General features: G+C 35.7%; 1 protein-coding gene across 1 annotated transcript in view; it reads right to left on the bottom strand.

The window, feature by feature from the left end:
* Positions 1–1,006: 1,006 nt before the first annotated feature.
* Positions 1,007–24,047, bottom strand: part of SMIM14 (small integral membrane protein 14) — a 54,752-nt gene continuing 31,711 nt past the window's right edge. Inside the window, exons 3-5 of the mRNA XM_032496109.1 lie at positions 15,337–15,385; positions 6,237–6,379; positions 1,007–4,142 (exon numbers count right to left, since the gene is read on the bottom strand). Coding sequence (XP_032352000.1) covers positions 4,110–4,142; positions 6,237–6,379; positions 15,337–15,385 — 225 coding nt within the window. The 3' untranslated portion in view covers positions 1,007–4,109. The remainder of the gene's footprint in view (positions 4,143–6,236; positions 6,380–15,336; positions 15,386–24,047) is intronic.

The following is a 24,047-nucleotide window of genomic DNA, read 5'->3' on the forward strand; positions in this document are numbered from 1 at the left end:
CACTTGGCGTTGGATGGTTTAAAATGGTTTCTATAATCTAGTCCTGAATAATATCCACTTTAAAGCATAAACAGTTAAGCCATAAATATAAACGCTTATTGAAATGTCTTTTGAACGAGCATAATCAATTTAAGAAAAGATGGGCAGGGTTAAGTTCCCTGTGAGGAAAGATCACACTGATAACCCCAGTTTTTAAAAGTCAGAGCATGAGAGATAATTGTGGCTGGTGTTTGTGGAACATTTGGGGGTGGGCGGTGGAAGGAAATCAGTCCTATAAACTGAGATTCTAAGTTGAGAAAACTATCAGATGAAATGTCAGGGAAAAAAAAAACTTCCTAGAATTCCATTTTCTGAAACTATTTAATGAAAACTTAACAGTTTTATTGGGGATTCAGATATTCACTGACATATACCTGACAAACTTTAGACTGAAATCATTATCTCCAGGAAGTTATAATTTCACACATTTTGCTATTATAAATAACACTTAAGTATCACACAGACACTGACATCATAATCATGTCAGAACAACTGTATCATTTTTTAATAGATGAGTATTAATGATCTTTAGTATTTGGATGCATTCCAGGTCACAGAGCAAAAGCAAACTTTCACCTTTGTGTGAGTTTGTGTTTTCAGTACCGTTACATGTCTAGCTCCTCTGGGGTAACATATGTCTTCTCAAATAATGAACACTATTGGATATTATACTCTCAAAGAAAATGTCTATTGACCCTGTATTCTAGGAAGAAATTTTAAAAAAAAAACAACAAAAGAAATGTAATTGCAATCTTATTTCTTAGAGATTCTTAGAATCTTTACGACTGAACACTGGCCCCACACTGCTGTTACATAAATATTCTTCCTGTAACTCAAAGTTTGCTCTTAGGAATGTCTTAGTTAGGGGTAGGTAAAAAGCCTTACAAAGAAACTTTAATAAAGGACATTAACATTTTACAAGAAAAGATACTCACTTCTCTTCCCACAAAAGCCAAACAGAAAACAGTGAGTGTTAACTAACATTTTCTATTTATTCATTAATAAAAAGTGCATAGTACAAGCCCTTTATCCCAATCCAAGTACTCAGTAAAAGATTACAATAAACCCTGGATGGCACAGACATGATTTGTTTGGCATGATTTAAACATTTAAAAACAATTCCCATTTAGTATATCACATGACCACTTTTGCTTTTAACAAAGTAATCATCAGACATGGTAACAAATCCGTATGACGCTTCATTCAGAATATTATAATGTTAAGACTAAACCTACTATTGCAACAACAAAAATTTAACCCGTTAAACTCTCTCCATTTCTCCTTCAAGTTGCTGTTTTGTGTCTTAAACTGAGCTGGTCAAATTTTAGCACATATTCGTTTAGAGTGACAGACTGATTCAGGGTAAGAGGCTTCTAAGGTTCCTTTGAAAATGTAAGATGTAGGTAATTCCATAAACACTATCACATCGCATACCACAAAGACACTGAAAGTAACCATAAAATAGCTGTACTTAATAGTTACTTCTGAAAATCCTTCCAAGTTTAAAATATGACTTGCTGACCATGGGATAGTGCTTGGATACATGATGAAATCTTTTACTATACACAGTTCCAATGTTAATTTTTTCCACGTGGAAAGCAGAAAAACATTTTGCATATAAGAACATTAAATAATTCTAAAACAAAATCAACTCTTAATGGCATTTGTGGAATGTTTAAGAGCCAAAAGTGATTAAAATGTGAAGCATTATCTTTCTTTTTTCCCGATTACTTAAAAATGATTGTAGCCACAGTTCAGGCGAATGTTTATAAGCCAAGTAATGAGTAAGAGTGTGCTCAGTAAAAAGGCCACATGTAGAAGCTTTCAGAATTAAATAGAATAATATAAATTACTAGTTAGGTTAATAGGAATACTTTATGTGCTACTGCATATTGTCTTTGTCAGGAGTGCAGAGAAATTTTACAAGCAAAAAAAAAAACGAAGACTAAATACTTCACTAAGAACTTTAGTTACTAATTAAACAGATGGTCCATATAGGATATTCTAGATATAATGTCAATTAAGTATATGTGACAGAAATGAAGAACTAAGAATAAGACCCACATTTCCAGGTTTCTAGTTAACACTAGACATTCTGTTTACATGTCACAGCCACTTATTCAACCAAAGTCAATTCTCAATTATTTGTGAGCCACAGATTCAGTGAACACATCAGTATCTCTGCCAGAGACTGGCTTTCGAGCAGCTTAGAGAGCAGACTGTTGGGACTTATGTGCAAGCCTTTGTTCAAGGTTCAGGGGCAAGGGTAGAGAAATGAATGCCTACAGGGACTTGGCTCCATCTTCTGCCACTCCTGCCCTTTCTGCTGTAAATGCTTTAAGAGCTATAGAGCTGGCAAGGCTTCCAGTAGGCCACATCAGGAGGAAAAACCTTAAATCTATGGTGCTCATTTATCCAGGATCTGACTTACCTGTGTTATGATACCTCTTGATTAACAAAAGTAATTAAGAGTAAGTTGTATTATTTCAAGGAGTTGAGCACAAAGCCAAGATGTACAGTTGAGGAACACAAGCAGTCAGTATCGGATTAGAAAATGAAATGAAGCCCTTAAAGTGTTTACAGCCTAGAATATAATCATAATAAAGGAAAACAAATACCCTATGAGCATCACATAATTGTATCAGAGACTCTATTAAACAATGATACAGAGAAGTTTATTAATTCATACAAGTAATTTCTCAGATCTATACAGTAAAAAGCTAGACTGATCTGGGAAGGGAGGAAATCCTTACACTGATAGCTAAGTATCTTCTAGCCCCCACAAATCATTTGCAATCACTTTCTAGGGGAATAAATCCATAAACACACAAGTCATGCGGACTTTTTCTTAATGCCATTTGTCTTCATTTTCTTTCAAACTGAACGAAAACCAATCAACCTTTTACTTTTCTATACATTTCAAACTTTTACTTATATTAATGCTCCTCCCTACTCCAGTCCATCCTATTACCAAACAAGAATGAGACGGGGTTGAGAAAAAGATCCTTGATTGTTTCTCATTTTCCTTGGAGTGAACCAAGAATTCATTAAATACTTTTTAAAGTCAGATAACAAGACTCAAAATTTTTTCTTTGAAAAAAATAGAGTAAGTAAGTAAATAGCATTCAAATGTCAGTAACCAAACAGGCCCCTAATACAGCTTTAAGATAGTTTCATTTAACAGGGAAGTGTTACAAAAGAAAAGCAGCTTCCTGAGAGGCATCCATTTAAAAAATAAATTACAGCTTAAATTATTACTGTATAGATTATACCTGGCAAAGGCAGAAAGAATTAACTTTTCCCCTCCTTTTATGAACCATGTAAGGCTAGTGTACAGTGGCTTACAAATGTCATATAATGGACTCTAAGTCACCTACCATATTTAATTCATGTTTATTTAAAGTTTTCTTAATATTAGACATTTTTATGGGAATAAAAAACTGAGTAAACAATTGTTTCATTTTGTTCTTTCCTCCATTTCTAACCACATAAGCTAGTTTTAGTGGATAATACAGAGTTCAGCTGTAACTTGTACAATATTCCAAAGGCTGTCACAGTCCCAAGAACTAGAGAAAACTGCCACCCACAAATAAACTACCAAGGTAAGTGTAAATACAGTGTGGTTCTAATTTTCTTTCATACAATCTCAGATAACCCCAAATAACTTTATAAATACCTTATGAAAAAAATTTAAACCTATAAAACTATTTAAAATATTTAAACGCAGGGATCTCAAATTTCCTTCAATCAGGCCAGAAACTATCACAAAAATTATAATCACAGTTACAAATAGAATGAATGGAATGTTTAAGTTTAGGATAACCAAAAAAGCCACATGTAGCTTTTTAATGCAATCATTTACTCAAATATACTGTAAATAGGAAAGGTGATAACACAGGAAGCAAAAATAAGCTTGCAAGTGAAATTTCCAGAAGCTCATGAAAACAATACCATCCCATACAGCAAATGCGAAAGGAAAAACAGTTCTAATGGGGTTAAGAGTACTCTGGTCATCTTCGTTCATTTGGTCGTGCAAGATGTTAACTATTTTCACTTCCCATATCACAAAGTTAGTCCACAGGAGGGGCTGGTGGATCTTGTCCCTGGCATTTAAAAGAGAGAAATTATGGGATAGACTCTTAAATCCCAGGGCCACCAATCTAACACATAAGTAAGAACTGAGCAGCAATGCCCTTCACCCTCCCATCTCAATCACACACTTATTTGGACTTCTCATTTGTTTTTGCACAGGGAGCACTAGATTAATACTGTGATTCACAGTGTTTGTCCCTTTCTTCCCTACAGCACGGAAGAAAGGAAAACTGTGTAACAGTGATGTGATTTGGGTGAAAGTGCTCTCCCTGACAGCTCCAGAGGTGATATTTAAACCAATCAAGACAGTCTCCTCCCTCTTGCTAAGGTGACCGAGTACAGTACAATCAAAGTGAAGCTGGAGACTCCTGTTTCTCACAACAGAAAGTCAGTCAGTGAGGAAGCATGTGGCTCCAGTTGCTACTGGCAGCCATCTTATGGCCACAAAGGGAGCCCACCTTGGAATGAAGCTGATGGTTGGAAGAAAGAAACTGGGTCTCTGACGACACTGTTAAACTTTCTAACAATGACCCTACCTCTGGATTTTTCTGATGTAGAAACCAGTAAAGCCAATTATTTAAACCAGGCTGAACTGATTTTTGTTCCTTGTAATAGAAAGCATCTGAACTGCAAAGGAAAGATCAGAGATTTTAGGAATCTTCAGGAAGATTCCATTTATTTACTCTGACATGCTGTATGATGGCCTAGTTAAGGGAGATCAATTCTTCTACTTGGAATTAGTCAATATGTTTTCGTGCTTACTCCTAGAGCAGGGGGACTGCTATTCCTAGGACTGACGGTCTACTATGAATTAAGGTTCAGGGGACTGTAATCTTGCATTTCTGTCACTTTTAATGGCTTCAAAGTCAGCTTATTAAGCTGGATTTCTTTGGGTCCAAACATTGAGGATGTTGCTCTTTGATATGAAAGTAAGAAAGAAGGAGGAGAAAGCACTTTATCAAGACAACGTGCAAGCTGTTTTATAGATACCTTCCTCTCCAAGAAAAACCAAAAATAAATTTAAGGCATTTTATATAGTGCTAATGAGGCCTTCTTTCTAAACTAAAGTCAGCATGCTACATATTTAAATATTCTAAATCTTAAAAAAAAAAAAAACAAAAACCCAAAGCACTGACTAATTAACATGACACATTTGCTTTCTCCTATATAAGCAATTAGTCTAGCCGAACTTCTTTCTAGTATTAACAACACAGGGTTGGGGAAAAGAAGCCATCATTTTAGGAATTCCACATGCTGAAGGTTGAAGAAGGGAATTAGTGGGATAATTTGGTGTTCAACAAGTAAATTCATTATGGAAATATTTTTAATAATATCCAAATCAAATGAGAAAGAAAAAATGTAAATACTGGTTCTAAAAACAATTAAAAGGAATCCTTTAATGGAGCTCTACTGAAGACAGTATCAAAAACTCCCTATTGGGTCACTTTATCATAGTTTTCATTTAGAAGGTTCTGAAAATGGTTGTAATCCTAACTATCAAGATTTATCACCATGAATGATTCCTAGCTCTGCTTTAGCCAGCTCAGTTGACCTGTTGTGATGCAGAACTGGAAGAATGAATTTGAGATAAATAGGATGGGACAATGGGAAACCAGGTTTAGCCAGACAGGCTCAGTGTCTGTTGCAGCTGACAGCGAGGACAGAAGGGGAGAAAATGAAGTGTTGTTGGGGGACACTTGAACACGAGCTAGTAAGAGAATTTAGGGAGCTGGAAGCATGAGAGACAAGGATCAACGGTGAGGTGGACAGAACCGGGTAGTGGAGGATTGAGATTTGAGAAAAATTGCTGTGGATTATTATTATGCACTGGATCATTTTTTTATGCTTCTCATGTGAATAAAGATTGGAATTCACCTTAAGATGATTTTTGGGCTACTGGTTTATACTTTTCTCTATATGTAACTCCATGAACACTAAGCCATTAGTGGCTGCAAGATTTTTGAGGACTACACAGGAAGAACTTAGTCCATGAGTTAAATCTTCCTTTTGCTAAATCATATTATTTCGATCAAAACAAACTCCTCCCCCTTCCCAGGCCACACCCATTCCCCCACCCAAGTGGATTTCTAATCCACAACACTTACATTATGAGGACTGGTTGGTTTTCCAGTTAGGTTGGATCCTCTTAGATTCGGAGGTCTCAACAGAAACAAGATCACTGCAATAACCATCCAGGCCATCAAGATCATGGTAATACTGATGCCATTATCACCAGAGGGTCCTGGTACTAAAGAGAAACAGAAAATGTCTTTGCAACAAAAACTGTAGAATAATTATAATATTGTTAGATAAATGTAAAAAATGCAAATGTTTAAATGTCAGCTCCAAAAATTCAAAAGCTGTATTAATTTTAAAAGTTGTATTAATAATTTTAAGAATTATGAAGTATTACAGCTTCAATTTCCCTTCCCTCCTGGGAGAAAATCTAAATGGTAAATGGTGTAAAACAGTCACAAGTCAAAGCCTATTAAAATGAAGATTTTTAATAGTGTAGTAGTTCTTAATATTTTGGGGTAATAGAATCCTTTGAGATTTTGATAAAAAGGACTCTTTCCACTATAAGAATCCGTGTATACACATTCAACAATTTTGCATATAATTGCAAAAGATTCATGGACCTACAAAACCACCAATCCATACACTGAGATCTGCAGAACCAGGTTAAAGACCACCTGAGACGCAGTAAACACACTTTACTTTAGTGGAGGAGGGGATTATGTGTTTTAACTACAGAAGCAGTATGAAAAAATAACAGAGCTTAAGAAAGAGGGAACAATCAGGTTGTATAACATATAAATTAAAGACCCCTTTAATGACATTCTCAAAGATACTAATTTGGCTTTCTTTCTTGAAAAAAGAATTTGGATTCAGATCTAGATATTTTAAAGTCTATGCATTTATCAAGAGAAAAAAGTCAAGTGTCTGTGTAGGTATAGTCTTTCTAGCTCCTCAAGACAGCCATATCTAATTTAATTCAGAATAACAAGTACCTAGCACAGTGCCTGGCTCGTGCTATGCCCTTAACAAATTTCTAATAAACGAAACAGATTCTTTATTGAAATATATTAGAGAACTCAGGTGTCAGAAATGAAAATTTGTAAAAGATTAGATTTCTAAAGAAAATAGTACCTCTAGGTAGTTACTAAAACAGCAAGACTATGTATAAATGTTTGGTTTTGGTCTCCTTAACTCAGGAAAAAGTAAAAGAAATCTAGACTAGATTCTGAAACTAAATGAATGCATCACATTGAGATCCATGGGCCCAGGGCCCAGGTGATACACCGCTAAGAACAAAGGGTTAGTGACCGAACGGGACAAAGTCAAGCAAAGAGCTGAGCTGTCCCAAGAGCAGACTGGATAGGAATCTAGCCCCTGTTCCAACCCAATCACTTCCCCAGAAACAGTTAACACAGTACTTGGGATCACCAAATTTTCATTGTTTATCACACAATAAATCAGCATTTCCCCCTTCTATATCCATATCTATTCCTTTCCTTGTTCCCGCCTACCGTACTAAATGTGCCTCCATAACTAAAGACCAATTTCTCAACTTGAGCTTTGGATCCCAGTGCTTTTGCAAAAATCTATCCATTATCCTCTCTTGTGTATTCAACAACCCCTTCTCCACTGCAGCCATCCTATAATCACTTAAACATGATAAAGTTTCTCTCATCTTTGGAAAAAAAAATCCATCCCTCAGTCTCTTTCCCTGTCCAGCTATCAAGGCTAGGAGTGGTCTTGAGAGTTGGTCTACATTTACATGTACATGTCACTCCCTCCCATTCACTCCTTAGGTTGGTATCCACCTCCATTAATAGTCAAATAGCTCTTTAAAAGGTCACCAATGATACTTCTATGCTGCTACACCTAATGTGTAATTTTAGCCCTCATTTTCCAAGACAATGCTCTCCTTTTTAAAACATTTTCTTCCTTTGTCTTCTGTGCCATTACCACTACCATTTTCCTTTTGCAATTTTGAATTCCTCATGGTCAGTTTTAGGTTCCTTTCTGTTCTTTCTCTACACACTATCATCCTCACCTGTGGCTTAAATTACCTTCTGTATGTAGACCACACATAAAGTTTTACCCAGTCTCTAATCCCCTGAACTTTAGACCCAATATCCAACTATCTATCTATATCAATAGTTCTCTATTTTTTTTAATCTTCATTTCAACAGTTCTTAAACTGTGATGTACAACAGTGCCATTGGCAGCTTCTTAAAAATGCACCTGAATCCCTTATCACACTGAACATACTCAATATTGCAAACCAAAATCATCAGTATCACCCCTGCCCCATCCTCAATGCCCTATCAAATTGGGTTTCCATCCATGCAGCTGCCTAGGCCAAAAACCTATGAAAACATCTTTTGTTCTCTCAATGACCCTCTTTTTAGTCCATCATGAAGTTTCTGTCAACTTTACTTCCTAAATACCAATCTGTCCATTTCCAGCTCCATGCCCACGCTTGCTCAAGCTACCATCACTTCTTGTCTGGTCTACTGCAATGGTCTCTTAACTGATCTCCCCATGCCTATTCTTGCCTCCTCTAATTCTGTCCTCTAAGCTGCTCCAAGAGTGATGTTTTTTAAAAAAGAAAATACTGTCTCTTAGTTTTATTACTAAATAATAGCTAAAAGTTGCGTCGTTACTTTGAACCAGACATTCTCTCTCTTAATCTCTTTCAACAAACTTATTTTATGGTAGGTACTATCATATCTTCATTTTGCAGATGAGGAAACTGGGGAAAGGGGGAGGGCTAAATCCTAATGTCATACAGTTGGCATGTGGCAAAGCTGGCATTTAAATACAGGTGGTCTCATTTCAGAGTCTGTACTCTTATCCTCTTTGCTATGTCATAATCTCTGACAGTATTACATAGACAAATCCCTGAAAATTATTACTCCACTGGGTAATAAAATTGGAAAATACAGATTTTAAAAGAATTCTTGATAAAGAAGCTTATAACTAGCTATTAGGTAAAACTAGATTATTTAAAGGTAGTCAAAGAATGATAACTGTACCTTCTATACATTATCACTTACAGTGCCCCTCTCAAAAATAAAATGCCAGATTAACGTACAGACCAGAAGTGTAACCCCAAAGTCAATTCTTATATTATTCAATTTGGAAAATGGGTCCCTTACTTTTTGATACTCTTCACAAGTAAAAGATTGTAAAGCTTCAGAGAGATAAACCTCAAATCACAAATTTACTAATGTATATTTCTATAAATAAAATAGGGATTAAAAAAATAGAAACAATTAATCAAACCAATAGCTGTTTTTTCCAAAGAGTAAATAAACTAATGCATATTTCTAGACAAAGCATTCCTGATCAAATGCCCACTCTGTTTTAAGATTCTCATAGTGATAATGTGGCTCCTAGTTCCCTATAACTGTTCTCCTAGCTTGGTTCCTGTTGCAGCCTTTCCTTCCTGCATATTGCTACCAAAAAAGTCTGTTTAAAACACTGCTCTTAACACATCTCTGCTGACTAACCCAGTGACTCACTCTCCACTGGCTACTGCTTCAACTGTGAACTTGTCAGCCTGACCTTTCCTCATATGATTTGGCCCTACTTATCTATATTACCTCTTACCATTTCTCAGAAAAAGCATCCTCTGCTCTAGTCAACCCCATGCCTTCTTCCTTCTTCAGTGTGGTTCCTTGTCCTGCCTGTCCATCAGAATAGCCTGTGACAGTATCAATACCACAGTTTCTAACGTCTTGCCTCTTAAATCATCTAATTCAGGAGCAGCTTAGGTGTGAGGTCAGGAACCAACAATATTTTTAAAGCTTTCCAAATGAATCTGATGCAACAGTTCAATGCTAGTTTGGCTGACAGCATTTGCCAATTTTACAAACTCAGTCCTTCTGGGGACTCATAATTTTTCCATCTGGGTTAATATTACAACTAACTTCCACTTATTTAAATATATCCTACACCCCTCCCTCTTATGTAAAAAAATTTCCCTTTTCTCCACCCACTCTTTCCTTTCTTCTCTGGACTAATGTAGCATTCCTAGTTTGAAGGAATGATTTCCTATTTCTTATGATTACGTCATTAACTTTTTAAGACATGAGATCATCTCACAGCACATCTGTGTTTGACTCTACCACCTCTTAGCTATACAATCTCTGTGCCTCCATTTCTTTACCTGTGAAATGAAAACATCACCATCATCTCAGAGAGTAGTTGTGATGATTGAAATGATTAGTATATTAACAGTTACACAGTGCCTGGTACACAGTAGGTATTTGATAAATATCAGCCATTATTGATCTGTGCTCTAGCTGATCAGTATTAGGATCAACCAGAGCGCAGAAAAGACCAAGCGCACAGAGATTCTGGTGTGAATAACTAGGACGGATAGGATGGTGAAGTGGGAATGAAAAAGGATCAAACACAAATGGTAACAGGATAAAAGATGCACAACACTTGGTGTCTGCCTGAATTGGTTATGGAAGGAGGAAGAAAACGTTAAGGGTGCCTCTAAAATTTCTGCAGGGTAGTAGTATGTAGAATTCTACACTTACAAGGTTAAGTGGATGCAGTTTTCCTGATTTCCAAGGTTTGATAAGAACATTTCTCTTCTCTTTAATAACCCAAGACCCATTTCAGAATAAAAGATAATAGCTGAACCAATTAAAGTCGAACTTCTTGATCACAGTCAGTGTTTTTCTGTTTATTGTAAATCCCACAAACTTAAGATTGGCTCTGGAGTGTACTTTCACATACTGTGAAGGTTATTAACAAAAAACTGGAAACAGACCTAAATGTCTGCCAATAGTGTGTGATTCAGATTACAGTAAATCTGTACAATGGAGTACTATAAAGCTGAAAAACAAATGTTTAGGGAAGTCTCCATGAGACATGCTGTTTTTTGACAGAAAATAAAAAGCAGGTGAAAAACAACTGTGTACAAAGAAAAGGGACAGGGAGTTTGAGATTTGCAGGGAGTTTGGAATTTGCAGATATGAACTACTATATTTGAAACAGATAAACAACAGGATCCTACTGTATAGCACAGGGAACTATATTCAATATTTTGTAGTAACCCCTAATGAAAAAGAGTATGTGTTGTGTGTGTATAACTGAATCATCATGCTGTACACCAGAGACTAACACAAGATTGTAAATCGACTATAATTTAATTTAAAAAAAAAGAAAGGGGGGCAAATAAGATATATTTTGCTTGTACCTACATAAAGAAATTCTGCAAAGATACAAAGGCCAGTAATACCTAGAGATAGGACATGGGTAGAAGGGAGAAAATGAGTAGGAAGACATTTTTTCACTATAAACTAATTAACTTCTTGATTTTTGAATCATACATAAAAAAATAAATTGAATTAAGCAAATAAAAGTAGCCCTAAAATATCTTGGGATTGGCAATACTGGGTATATGAACTGACTTGGACTTCTTGAAATATTCAAGAACAGATATGAATGGGATCACTGTAGGCCTTCTGTGATTATTCACAGTCCCTTATAACAAGATCCACTTCTTCATGAGGTGTTAGAACAGATATGCTCCCCCCTGACACCGCATGCAGCCAGTACAAACAGGTATCAGGAGCAGCTGTTCTAAAATCAGCATAGAGAGGTGAATGGACCTTTAAATGATCTGGCCACTATGGTTTTTATTGTGATACCTTTTTGGCACTAAATATTCTAAATATTAATACAGTGCCAAATAATCTAAATATTAAAGGCAAAATCAGATGGGGGATATAAAATCTGTTCCCTCACTGCCTAGAAATTATTTGCCTTAAGAGGTAAATACCTTTTACTCTATGGTGTAGAAAAATGTCAAACCATAAAAATGCAAAAGGACTTTATACACCAAAAATACAGTGTTCCATTTTGCTCAAGGGTTACGTCTCTGGTTACAAGAAAAAACGAGTATTTCAAGTAAGATGTCAAATGGAATATTCACAAGGAAGCTATTAATCTAGCTAGACACCAAGAAGATGAAAAAGAAGGAGGCTCTATGAGCTGCCAGATCCTCAGGGATTGTTTCTATAAACTTACATAGGCTTCCAGTGGGAAAAGTAGAAACAGAGCAGGAGCGGAAGCGGACAATGCACCAGGGGGCTTTAACCCTGTAATTTTGGGGTGGTATACAGTAATTACAATATCCTTGAATATACGTATGTTCATGTATAACTGAAAAATTGTGCTCTACACTGGAATTTGACACAACATTGTAAAATGACTGTAACTCAATTAAAAAAAGTTAAAAAATAAAAAATAAAACTATTTAAAAGAAAAAAACAAAAAAATTCTCACAATGAACTAAGTATGCTAACACAGTCTGTCCAAAGAACTTGACTTTGTTAATAAATTTGTATACTTTGATGAAAAACAAAACAATATCCTAAGTACATCTATCCATCTTTGTTTTACTCCAAAATTATATTAGCAATGGAGCAGGTTTCCATACAACTCTTTATCTGAAAGACAGTGTTTCAGAAGAGTGAACAGACTTCTTCTACGTGGCTCTAGAGAACAAAACTGTGGGTGAATACAACAATAAAGTAGAATGCAGCTCAAGATAAAGAATTATGCAGTAACCAGATCTGCTACCAGACTGCAGCTAGATTCTGCTACCACATGAAGTAGTGAGCTCCATATTCTATTAAATCATCTCAAATACATGCAGCACACCATGACAGGCACAATGTACTGTGATACTGTAATATAATAAGAAATATATATTTGGTCTTCATTCGGGTTCCTGACATGTAACTCCTAGAACCCTTGGAATCTCCTAGTGATAAGGATGAGAGGAATGTAAAATTTTTTGTTACTCACAGTAAATCCCTTTCAACCATACTTAAGTTTATGCTAATGAGGTGACTCTTAGTGGGCCCCATTCAGGATGGAGACTGGTTGCCAGTCTCCAGAGCCTGACCAAGTGATTTGAGGGTTGGAAAGTTCAGCTCCACTCCTCAACCTCCAGGGATAGAGGAGGGGCTGAAGATCGAGTTATTCACCTATGCCAATGATTTACTCATTCATGGTATGGAATGGAGCCTCCATAAAAACCCTGAACAACAGGGTTCACAGACCTTCCTGGTTGGTGAACACATGGAGGAGCTGGGAGGGTGGTGCACCCAGAGATGACAGAGAAGCTCTGCACCTGCTCCCCTCATACCTTGTCTTACTCTTCCATTTGGCTGTTCCTGAGTTGCATCCTTTATAATAAGCCAGTAATAGCAAGTAAAACGTTTTCCTGAGTTCTGTAAGTTAGTCTTGCAAATTATTGAAGAGAGGAGGCGGTTGTGGGGACCCCTAATTTATATATATATTTATGAAACAGCATAAGCTCATTCGTGAAAATTTAGAATAAACAGAAAAGTAATTCTATCACTCAGAGGAAACAATTTCTTAAACTACTTAAAGGCATAGCTGTCAAAAGGATTTCCACCAAATGTTAAAAAACTGGGGGAAAAAAATGACCAATATAACTAAATTAATATTCAAGCTCTAGAGTTTTGCCTTTATATTGAGGTGAAGAAGTAAAATTCCACTCACAGAAATAAGTGTATATTTGGCTTACAAGTGGGGCTGGCTCATGGGTCACAAATACCACAAATACAACAAACACTTGTTTTCCCATAAGGATTTCAGTAAGATTATTTTCAACTAGAAAAACAGGTTTTAGCTTTACTGCTGAAGCCAAAATTTGAGCTGCTTATTAGAGGGCACACTATAGATGAATGACCACCACTGAAGAGGCAACATAAAAAATGTGGAATGGGGGAACCACCATCCACCACCCCCAAAAACTAACGCAAAGTCTGCATATTACTTTCTTGTCCAGAGGCATATAATTATTACCTTGTTGCACCAATGGACTACATTGTGACAAAATTTCTACTTTGGGTCAGGCCCTGTACTAGCTCCTATTTCTCTAAGGTGTTATATTTACAGAATTTGATGGGATGTCCAGTTCACATAGTAATAACAGTAATTAATAATGCAATAACAAGCCCCTGTTTAAAGACACTTAACTGTGTTTTAGTTTTGTACACATAATTAAGTGGCACCTAGCGTTAGAGATGTGAACTATAAATAACTAGCCTATTAATAAGTGCAATTTGGAAATATGTCAAAAGCCTTAAAATGTGCAAAAGGATGTTTTTTCAATTATTTTTCAGAACAGAAAAAATATCAGCAACCTAAGATTCCAACAAAAGGGAATTATTTAAACATTATGCATTGCCATAATGAATTAGTATTCAGTTGGTAAATATTTTTAAGGTTAATATATGTTGATATATTCACAATAAGGTAGTGAAAAAGAACACATACAAAGTGATCTCACTTTATAAAGTATATATGAAACCTAGTTGTGCCAGGCTTCACCATCCTGTGAATGTCATACTTCCATTATTACAGTCAAATTATTATGGTACAAGACTGGATTGGCTATTATTTCCCCTCGAGGTACCCCTCGTGTTATTTCTGTCCTGAAAAAGGATGCCTCATATAATGGCCTCCAAGTCTGTCAGCTACATTCACCATGTGGGATCCATCTTCCTTCTCTGATTCTCACGTCACCATCACCATTGCCCATAAAGCCAGGTGGAGAAACCTCCTTACTGCCCATGCCCTCCTGAGAATGCTAATGTCAGAGCCGAAGGAATGACTCTAATGTCTCCCTCCCAAAGCTTCCAAACTTTGGGGAAAAATGGCCTCCTTCCTTTGCTCACAAGTTTTCAGAACTGCCAATGGATGCAAATAGATGCTAGGGAAAGCATGAGGGGTTTGAGCTAGTAGCCTCGATGTTCAGTTCAACCAGCCAAAAGTGCCCTGTTCCACATATACTTGCCTCCAAAAAGGTCTAGAAGGGTTTACATCAAGTTGTCAACAACTGTGGTCATCTTTTAGTATTCTGGAAGTTTTTCCTTTTCTTTTTTTAATCTGTGAATTTATAATTTTATTCAATGAATGGGTTTTATTTTTGAGGCAGGACCAAAAAAACCCACAATTTTTTAAGTTAACGATTAAATATTTAAACAGGAAATACATTACTGAGAACCATTTCCTTAAAGGGAAAACTAATAATTTAAGAATTATTAGTAAGAATAATTTCTGGCAAATATTCAGTCATATTCTGGTCTCTAACTCTTCCCCCAATGTCAAGTCTCCATCTGTCCCATCATTACTTACATTCCTGAAGACATTCTGTGTCTGTGCAGTAGGACTGGGACTGCCTCAACTACAACGAATAAAAAAAAGGAAAGTTAGCCATTGGACTTAACCAAAAGTGGATACTATTTACTAGAAAGATCACGTTTTGTTTTTTAATGAATGCCATACTGTCAAAATCAGATGAAAACACAGAATACACAAAGGAGCTGTTCAATTTAAGGGCATTCTTTTCTCCTCAAAATAATATTCAAATATACTGGAATCTAGTGCAATTCATCCATTTTAAACAGGAATTTTAAAAAAATCACCTGAGACAGATCTAACCAACAGCTCATACAGCTCAATGTCAAAAAAAACAAACAATCCAATCAAAAAATGGGCAGAAGACCTAAACAGACATTTCTCCAAAGAAGACATACAGATTGCCAACAGGCACATGAAAAGATGCTCAACATCACCAATTATAAGAGAAATGCAAATCAGAACTATAATGAGTTATCACCCTCACACCAAAGGACAGAATCAAAATCAGAATGGTCATCAAAAAGTTCACAAATAATAAATGCTGGCGAGGGTGTGGAGAAAAGGGAACCTTCCTACACTGCTGGTGGGAATATAAATTGGTGCAGCCACTATAGAGGATGGTATGGAGGTTCCTTAAAAAACTAAAACTAGAGTTACCATATGATCCAGCAATCCCATTTCTGGGCATCTATTTGGAAAAGATAAAACTAATTCAAAAAGATACATGCCCCCAATGTTCACAGCAGCATGATTTACAACAGCCCACAGAAGCAACTTAAATGTTCACTGACAGATGAATGGATAAAAATGATGTGGTGTATACACACACACACACACACAGAAATATTACACAGCTATAAAAAAAGAATGAAATAATGCCATCTGCAGCAACAAGATGGGTCTAGAGATTATCATACTAAGTGAAGTAAATAACATATGATGTCACTTACATGTGGAATCTTAAAAGACGATACAAATGAACTTGTTTACAAAACAGAAACAGACTCACCAACATACTTAGTTACCAAAGAAAGAAAACAAACTTACAGTTAACAAAGGGGAAAGGGGAGGATAAATTAGGAATTTGAGATTAATAGATACTACTACATATAAAATAAACAACAAGGACCTACTGCATAACACAGGGAATTATTTTCAATATCCTGTAATAACCTATAATGGGAAAGAACATATATATATATATATATATATATGTATATGTGTGTATAACTGAATCACTTTGCTCTACACCTAAAACACTGTAAATCAACTGTACTTCCATAAGTTAAAAAAAAAAAAGAGAGAGAGAAAAAAAGACCCTGGGCAAGTTCTTTAACACTTCTAAGCTTTAGTTTCTGGTAAACAAGGATAATACTATCTTTATCTGAGTACTAGTGAGAATTAAAATACTTAACACATGTGAAATGTAGTAACAATACAAGAAAGAAGAAACATTAGCTACTATTATTACTGTGTCATACAAATTATGATCTCATCTAAAACAATTACTGGAATTAACAACAGAACAAATCATTTTATACATTTTGTTCCCTGTGATGATCAGGCTTGCTTTGGTATATACCACTAGAAGTAGTTCTATTTGAATTAGAATGGAAAAACTTTAATTTTGGAAGCTTGTGAATTAGATTAGATCCTAATTAAAATATGCTGGCTATCTTAACCTTTTCTAAATATGAAAAGAATCAGTCTAAAAACTCTTTAAAAATTGTATATTCTATGGCTATTATCAAAAAGACAATAAATAACAAGTGTTGGTGAGGATGTGGAGAAAAGGGAACCCCTGTGCACTATTGGTGGGAATGTAAATTGGTTGTAGCCACTATGGAAAACAGTATGGAGGTTCCTCAAAAAATTAAAAATAGAACTACGATTTGATCCAGCAATTCCACCCCTGAGTATTAACCTAAAGAAAACAAAACCACTAAATCAAAAAGATACAAGCAAACTCATGTTTTGTGCAGCATTTACAACAGCCAAGACTTGGAAATAACCTAAGTGTCCACTGAAGAATGGATAAAGAAAAAGAACACACACACAGGAGTACTGTTTAGCCATAAAAAAGAATGAACTCTTGCCATTTGTGACAACATGGATGGACCTTGAGGAAATTATGCTAAATGAAGTAAGTCAGACAGAAAAAGATAAATACCATATGCTTCTATTTATATGTGGAATCTAAAGACAAAAAACTCATGATTATAGAGAACAGACTGGTGGTTGCCTGGGGCAGGGGAAGAAGGGTGGGTGAAATGGGTGAAGGGAGTTAAAAGGTACAAATTTCCAGTTATAAAATGAATAAGTTATGGGAATGTAATGGACAGCATGGTGACTATAGTTAATAATACTGTTAAAAATTATACATTCTAAAGAAATAGAAAAAAAAAGGCTACGAGACCTTGGGTCACAAATCGGACCTAATGAACCTCCTAATGTGCATATATTTTGTTTAGGTTTTATTAATTTATTAATTCTCCCCTGATAAGTAATATGTGTACATAGTACAAAATTCAAAAGTACACTGTATGCAAGGTAAATATGTCACTCTCTCCTGTCCTTCAGCCACCACAGTACTCAGATTTTTTGTGTATCTCTCCAGAAATGTCCTTACATTTTTATATGCATATATATCTTTTCACATTACTCCTCCACCTCTAAGTAGCAATGTAGAGAATATAAAACAAGAAGAGATTAAGTAAAAAGGTTCTTGGATTGAATAAGAACTACCTAATTACTTAAGATATCAAATAAGGAGTAAAAGTAACTTTCCTGGGTTTAATCTTTAGCAATGACATAGCACATCCCAAAACCTACAGCTATAATTGAAATGATCAATGAATTATCAGTTCATCGTACATTATGTAACTCAAATACCAGCCCTGGATTTTGGCTATAGCTCTACTGAAAGTGCTGCCCTTTTCTTAGGGTCTGACTTTCTGGCTATTTGTAGCTCAACATACCTAACAAATAACATGCTTTCCATGTGGAAAGCCTCTAAATCTTCATAGATCCATTTTCTCACAAATCTACTTCCATACAGGGCCATATCAGCAGCTCTAGGCTTCTTCCTCATGCCACCATCAACCTCATGCTTTTCCAGTGTGGGTCAACCAGATAAGATGCTCACTGGGTTCTGTTTTCTCTTCCCTGTGACTCTGCAGGTCTGGGTTTCACCCCGTACCTTTGTAGTGGATTTGTGGACTATATAGTAAGGGCCACCAAACTACAACCTGCAGGCTAGAGGCCTATTTTTATAAAGTTTTACTGAAACATAGCCACACCCACTTATTTACTTATCATCTATTGCTGCTTTCACTACAACAGCTGAGTTTAGTAGCTGTCATAGAGACTCTAAGTTTAAAATATTTACTGTCTAGCCCTAAAACCACTCAACACTACTGATAAGGATACCAGTTAAAGATACCGAGGACATACTCAAGAAATAAGAGAAAAAACAAGTATTTCTATGTAGCTATATAAAAATGTTCATTTAGAAATGTGAGATGCTCATTAATTATGTCTAGTTACAATGTAACAATCATTCACTTATTTATTCAAAATATTTACTAAATGCCTACTATGTGCCAAATATAGTTCCAGGAACTGAGGATAAGGTGTAAAAAAGACCAATTCTCTACTCTTATGGATCATATATAGTCTTGTGGGGGAAATCAGGCAATTAACAAATATAAAAATGTCAAGAGAGCCATGCAGAGAACCAAAACAGGATGGCATACAGTGGCAGTCCAGTAGCCGCTTTAAATTAGGCTGACAGAGGCTGTTAACACTTAAGGGACTATCTACATGATAGTAACAGTAAAGATCTGGAGGTTGAGCGTGCCGGGCATTCCAGGCAGAGTAAACAACTAGGAAAGGCCCCTAGATGAAAGGTGGCTATGAACTGATGTTGAGGAACCACAAAGCCACTGTGGCTGGGGCACAGAAGCCGCATTACTTAGCCGCTGTATTCAGTCAACCTCAGAACCAAATGCTCTCTATATATGCTCAAACCAGTACAGTTTGCTGTTACTGTCATTAGTCTGACTGCCTCCAAGTCTAAGACATATAGCAGACACCTATTGTTTCATCAATGTGTAACAGGAACACTTTCTATCTTATCAGAAATACATTTAAATAGAGAGATATTTTAATGATATAGTAAAATTTATATTAATTTTTATTTTAATTTATGTTACATTATAATACAAATAACATTACAGAATACTTAGAAATTAATGTGGATTAATTCTCTGCCATAATACAATTATCATTATTATGTTTTCTAGTCTTAAAATGTGCACATTTTCAAATAATTACAATTATAATAACAAATGTTTATTGGGAACTTGTATGTAGTAGGTACTACACTAATAACTTTAACTTATTTAATCCTTACATCCACTGGCAGGAGGCAGGTGCTATTATTCCTTACTTTATGGATAAAGAAACTTGAGTTTGGGGGAGGTTAGCTAACATATCCAATACTAACCCTGAAGTCTAAATTTTTAATCACAATTTTTCTCTATAATGTATAATTTTGTATCATAATTTTAGTTAACATATCATTAGCATAAAACACTGTGTCACCAACCACAATTCTGAGTGGTTACAAAATACTCCAGTGAGTTGATATAACTGAACTGAAGCAAATTCAGAGTAAAGTGAAAATAACCATAGATACAGTTACCTAACAGTCTTTAAGATTAACACAGCCAATGTCTTCCTTCAGCACTAAGAAAGATATCTTTTCCCTTTGGGACTATGGTAAAAAAAAAACAACAGTAATGTACAATTTGTCCTGCTATTCAAGTTTCTAGAAAGTTAATTAATCCACATACAACTGGTAAATATACAAATTATGTCAGTTTAATGTAGTAACAGTATTGGTACATAAGTGATTTTTCCTGGGTAAGAGAAGTCAGAGTAGGAGGCCAAATTATAACTTTGAGCAGGAAACAGTAAAGGCCTTACTCAAGCCATGCACCTCAGTTTTCTCTTGACTTATTTGGAGAATACAGTGGGAATTACTGATGCTGATTTTGGCTACTTTAAAAGGAAACCATTCGTGAAAACAAACAATTAAAAGAAAACGAAGAATAATATGTGAAGGACACAGGCATGGCAGAATCTATAAACTTCAAATATGCTCTGTATTACAGTGGGGTGGGGGGAACCACATGTGGACTACCTATATCCAATAGTTGCTGTCCAGGTAATCTTTCATGTTAAACACTGACCCCAGCATCCCAGGGAAGAATTAAAAATAGATTCGGATTTCCCCACCTCATCAGGATGGTTATGGAAAGTTTTTTAGATGAGTTAGCATTAATATCACACAGACAACATAGTATGAGTAGAATAAATGTTTTTCTTCATTGGAGAAAAAGGCAGAAAACAGAGGTTAAAAGAACATAAGAGTCTTGGCATGGAGATTCCATGTTAGGCAAAATTGTAGAACCTAAAATAATCTCTTAGGATATCCAGGAAGCCTAATATAGAACCTTGGCTGTCAAAGACTCATGGAGAAAACATAGATCAAAGAGAAGATTCTAATGACAAAAAACAGGTAAATGAACTTCTACAAGGCATATTACCTTGGAGAAATTCTTTCAAAAAAATTGCAAAAAAACAGAAAGTCTCTCTTTGGACTTACCAAAATGTACCTGCTATGGGTGTTTGTGCCCCTTCCCCCATATTTGTATTTTAGAGCCCTAACCCCCAATGTGATGTAATATGGAGGTGGGGTCTTTGGGAGGTGATTATGTTTAGATGACATCATGAGAGTAAAGCCACCATGATGAAATTAGTGCCCTTGTAAGAGGGAGAGACCAGAGCTCTTGTTCTCTCTGTGCCTTGTCAGGATACAGCAAGAAGGTGGATGTCTGCAAACCATGAAAAGAGTCAAATCACCAGACACCAAATCTGGCAGCACCTTGATCTTGGACTTCCCAGTGCCTCCAGAACTGTGAGAAATCAGTATTTGCTGTTGAAGCCACCCAGTCTGTGGTGTTTTGCTGTAGCAGCCTGAGCTAACTAAGACAGTACCTAGACAAGAACTTATTTGCTATTTTTCTATGTCTGATGCTCAAGAACCACATGTATATTGGAGGTGCTTTCTTTCTCATGGATCTACCTGTGGACTGGTAAATAGTGTGGTACAGAACAGTGGTTAAAAGGAGAAGCTCTAGAGTCAGAGGTACCTGGGTTCAAATTCTGTCTCTGTTACTTTCTCAGGCAGAGTTTCAAACTATAACAAAACCAACAACAAAAAAGTACTTTTAAAATCAACGGTAAACAGTTGGTCAATGTCCTCTCTGACCACACCACACACAAGCTCACGGTCATAAGGTTGGCCTGAAATAACCTTAGACTGCCAAAACCTATCTCTACCTAATTTTTAATGCTGCACAGAATTTCACTTAATTGCATCATCTTTAATTTTGTATATGAAAAACAAGTTGTAGTGAATCTTCTTATAAGTATATTCTTACACATTTGATTAATCTCTTTAGGGTAAGAAAAGTTGCTAGAATGAAGGTATGTACACTCTAAGTTTTGCTATACAATGCCAAATTATGAGGAGAGGAATTTTAAAGAAATGACAAAATACGAAGATAGCATATTCAAATCAAGTTTTCCTGTGTGGAAAGTCCAGTGTTTCAACTGGGAGACAGCTAGAACCTAATATATCTGATCACATTTAGTCTTAATGACTAAGTAGCATCTCTACATATTTTCTTACAACATTAACAAAAGTAACTTGGAAAGACCACAATAATCTATGCACATTTAAGGCATAGGCTGAGAATTCTGAAAATACTTTTTGAACATCTAACACTAATAGGTTGGGCTACTTTGCCCAAATGATATGCATACACTCTCCCCAATCATATAAAAATACCTTCTGAATTTGAGTTTAATACATTGAACCAAAAATCATCACGTAATTTGTGACCACTGATTAGACAACAACAGAACTTTTATATACTATACCCCTATGGTACAGTCTATTTTGATTATACATAAAGATACAGATATAGATACATTACTGTCCACAAACCCAACGTAACCCTGGGCCAAGTGAGCAATAATAGACATGCATGGGATGGGTGAGTAGGGGGCAATGGAAGAAAGACTGACATTTTGGTCTGTATTTCTACATTATCTCAAGTGTCCATAATTTAGATATTCACATACTACATGTGCTATTAAAAGAAAAGACAATATTCCAATACCATGACACTGGTAAAAATGAGGCTGACTTTGATTTGCTGTTAGGAATTGAATATTTAATTTATGAAATTCTAACCCCCAGTTTTATGGTATTAGGAAGTGCCTTTCAGGGGTGATTAGGTCATGAGGGTAGAGCCCTCACGAGTGAGATTAAAGTCTTATAAAAGAGATCCCAGAATGCTCTCTTGCCCTCTCTCCACCATGTAAGGATACAAGATCCACAACCTGGAAGAAGGCTCTCACCAGAATCCAGCCATGCTGGCACCCTGATGTTGGGCTTCCAAACTCCAGAACTGTGAGAAAAAAAATTTCTGTTGTTTATAAGCCATCCAGTCTACAGTATTCTGTTTTAGAAAACTGAAGTAAGAAAGTTGCTAATATGAAAAGATACGTGAAGTGAAAAAAAAAAACAAGTTTCAGAAATATATATAAAAGATGATCCAGTTCTGTGTAAAACAAATTTCTAGAAAGATAAATGTGGTGGACTGTATTTTCTAAAAATGGCCACAGCAGTATTTCTAACCATACATGCTCTTCCAGAATCTTGCCAACCCCCATCAAGAGGTGGAGTCTCTTAACTCAAATAGTTTAAAATTAATTTAAATTAAAATTAATTAATGTAAATTAACTCAAAATAGATTAAAGACTTGAATATATGACCTGAAACCATAAAATTCCTAAAAAAATTACACAGGTGGTAAGTAAGCTTCCTGGCATTAATCATGGTGATGAGTTTTTCAATCTGACTCCAAAAGCATAGGTAACAGAAGCAAAAATAAGTAAGTGAGTAAAATGATTATAAATCAATAAAAAATTATAAATAAATAAATAAATAAGTGAGACTACATCAAACTAAAAAGCTTCTGCATAGCAAAGAAAAGGTAACTTAACTGAATGGGAGAAGATACTTGCGACTCACGTATCAGATAAGGGGTTAATATCCAAAATATATAAAGGGTTCATACAATTCAATAACCAGAAAAACCCCAAACAATCTGATTAAGAAATGAGCAGAAGATCTCAAGAGACACTCTTCCAAAAGAGCCATACAGATGGCCTACAGGTACATGAAGAGATGCTCAACATCACTAATCATTAGGGAAATGCAAATCAAAACCACAATGAGGTATCACCTCACATCTGTTAGAATGACTACTGTCAAAAAGACAAGAAATAACAAGTATTGGCGAGGATGTGAAGAAAAGGGAAACTTTGTGCAGTTGGTAGAAATGTACATTGGTGCAGTCACTATGACAGACAATATAGAGATTCCTTAAAAAAATTAAAAATAGAGCTGCTATATGATCCAGCAATTCCACTTCTGGGTATTTACCTGAAAACAGAAACACTAATTTGAAAAGATACATGCATTTCCATGTTCACTGCAGCATTATTTTCAATAGCCAAGATATGGAAACAACCTAAACGTCCGTTGAGGAATGAACAGATGAAGA

The sequence above is a fragment of the Camelus ferus genome, chromosome 2 (assembly GCF_009834535.1).
Source record: "Camelus ferus isolate YT-003-E chromosome 2, BCGSAC_Cfer_1.0, whole genome shotgun sequence".
NCBI classification, from domain to species: domain Eukaryota; kingdom Metazoa; phylum Chordata; class Mammalia; order Artiodactyla; family Camelidae; genus Camelus; species Camelus ferus.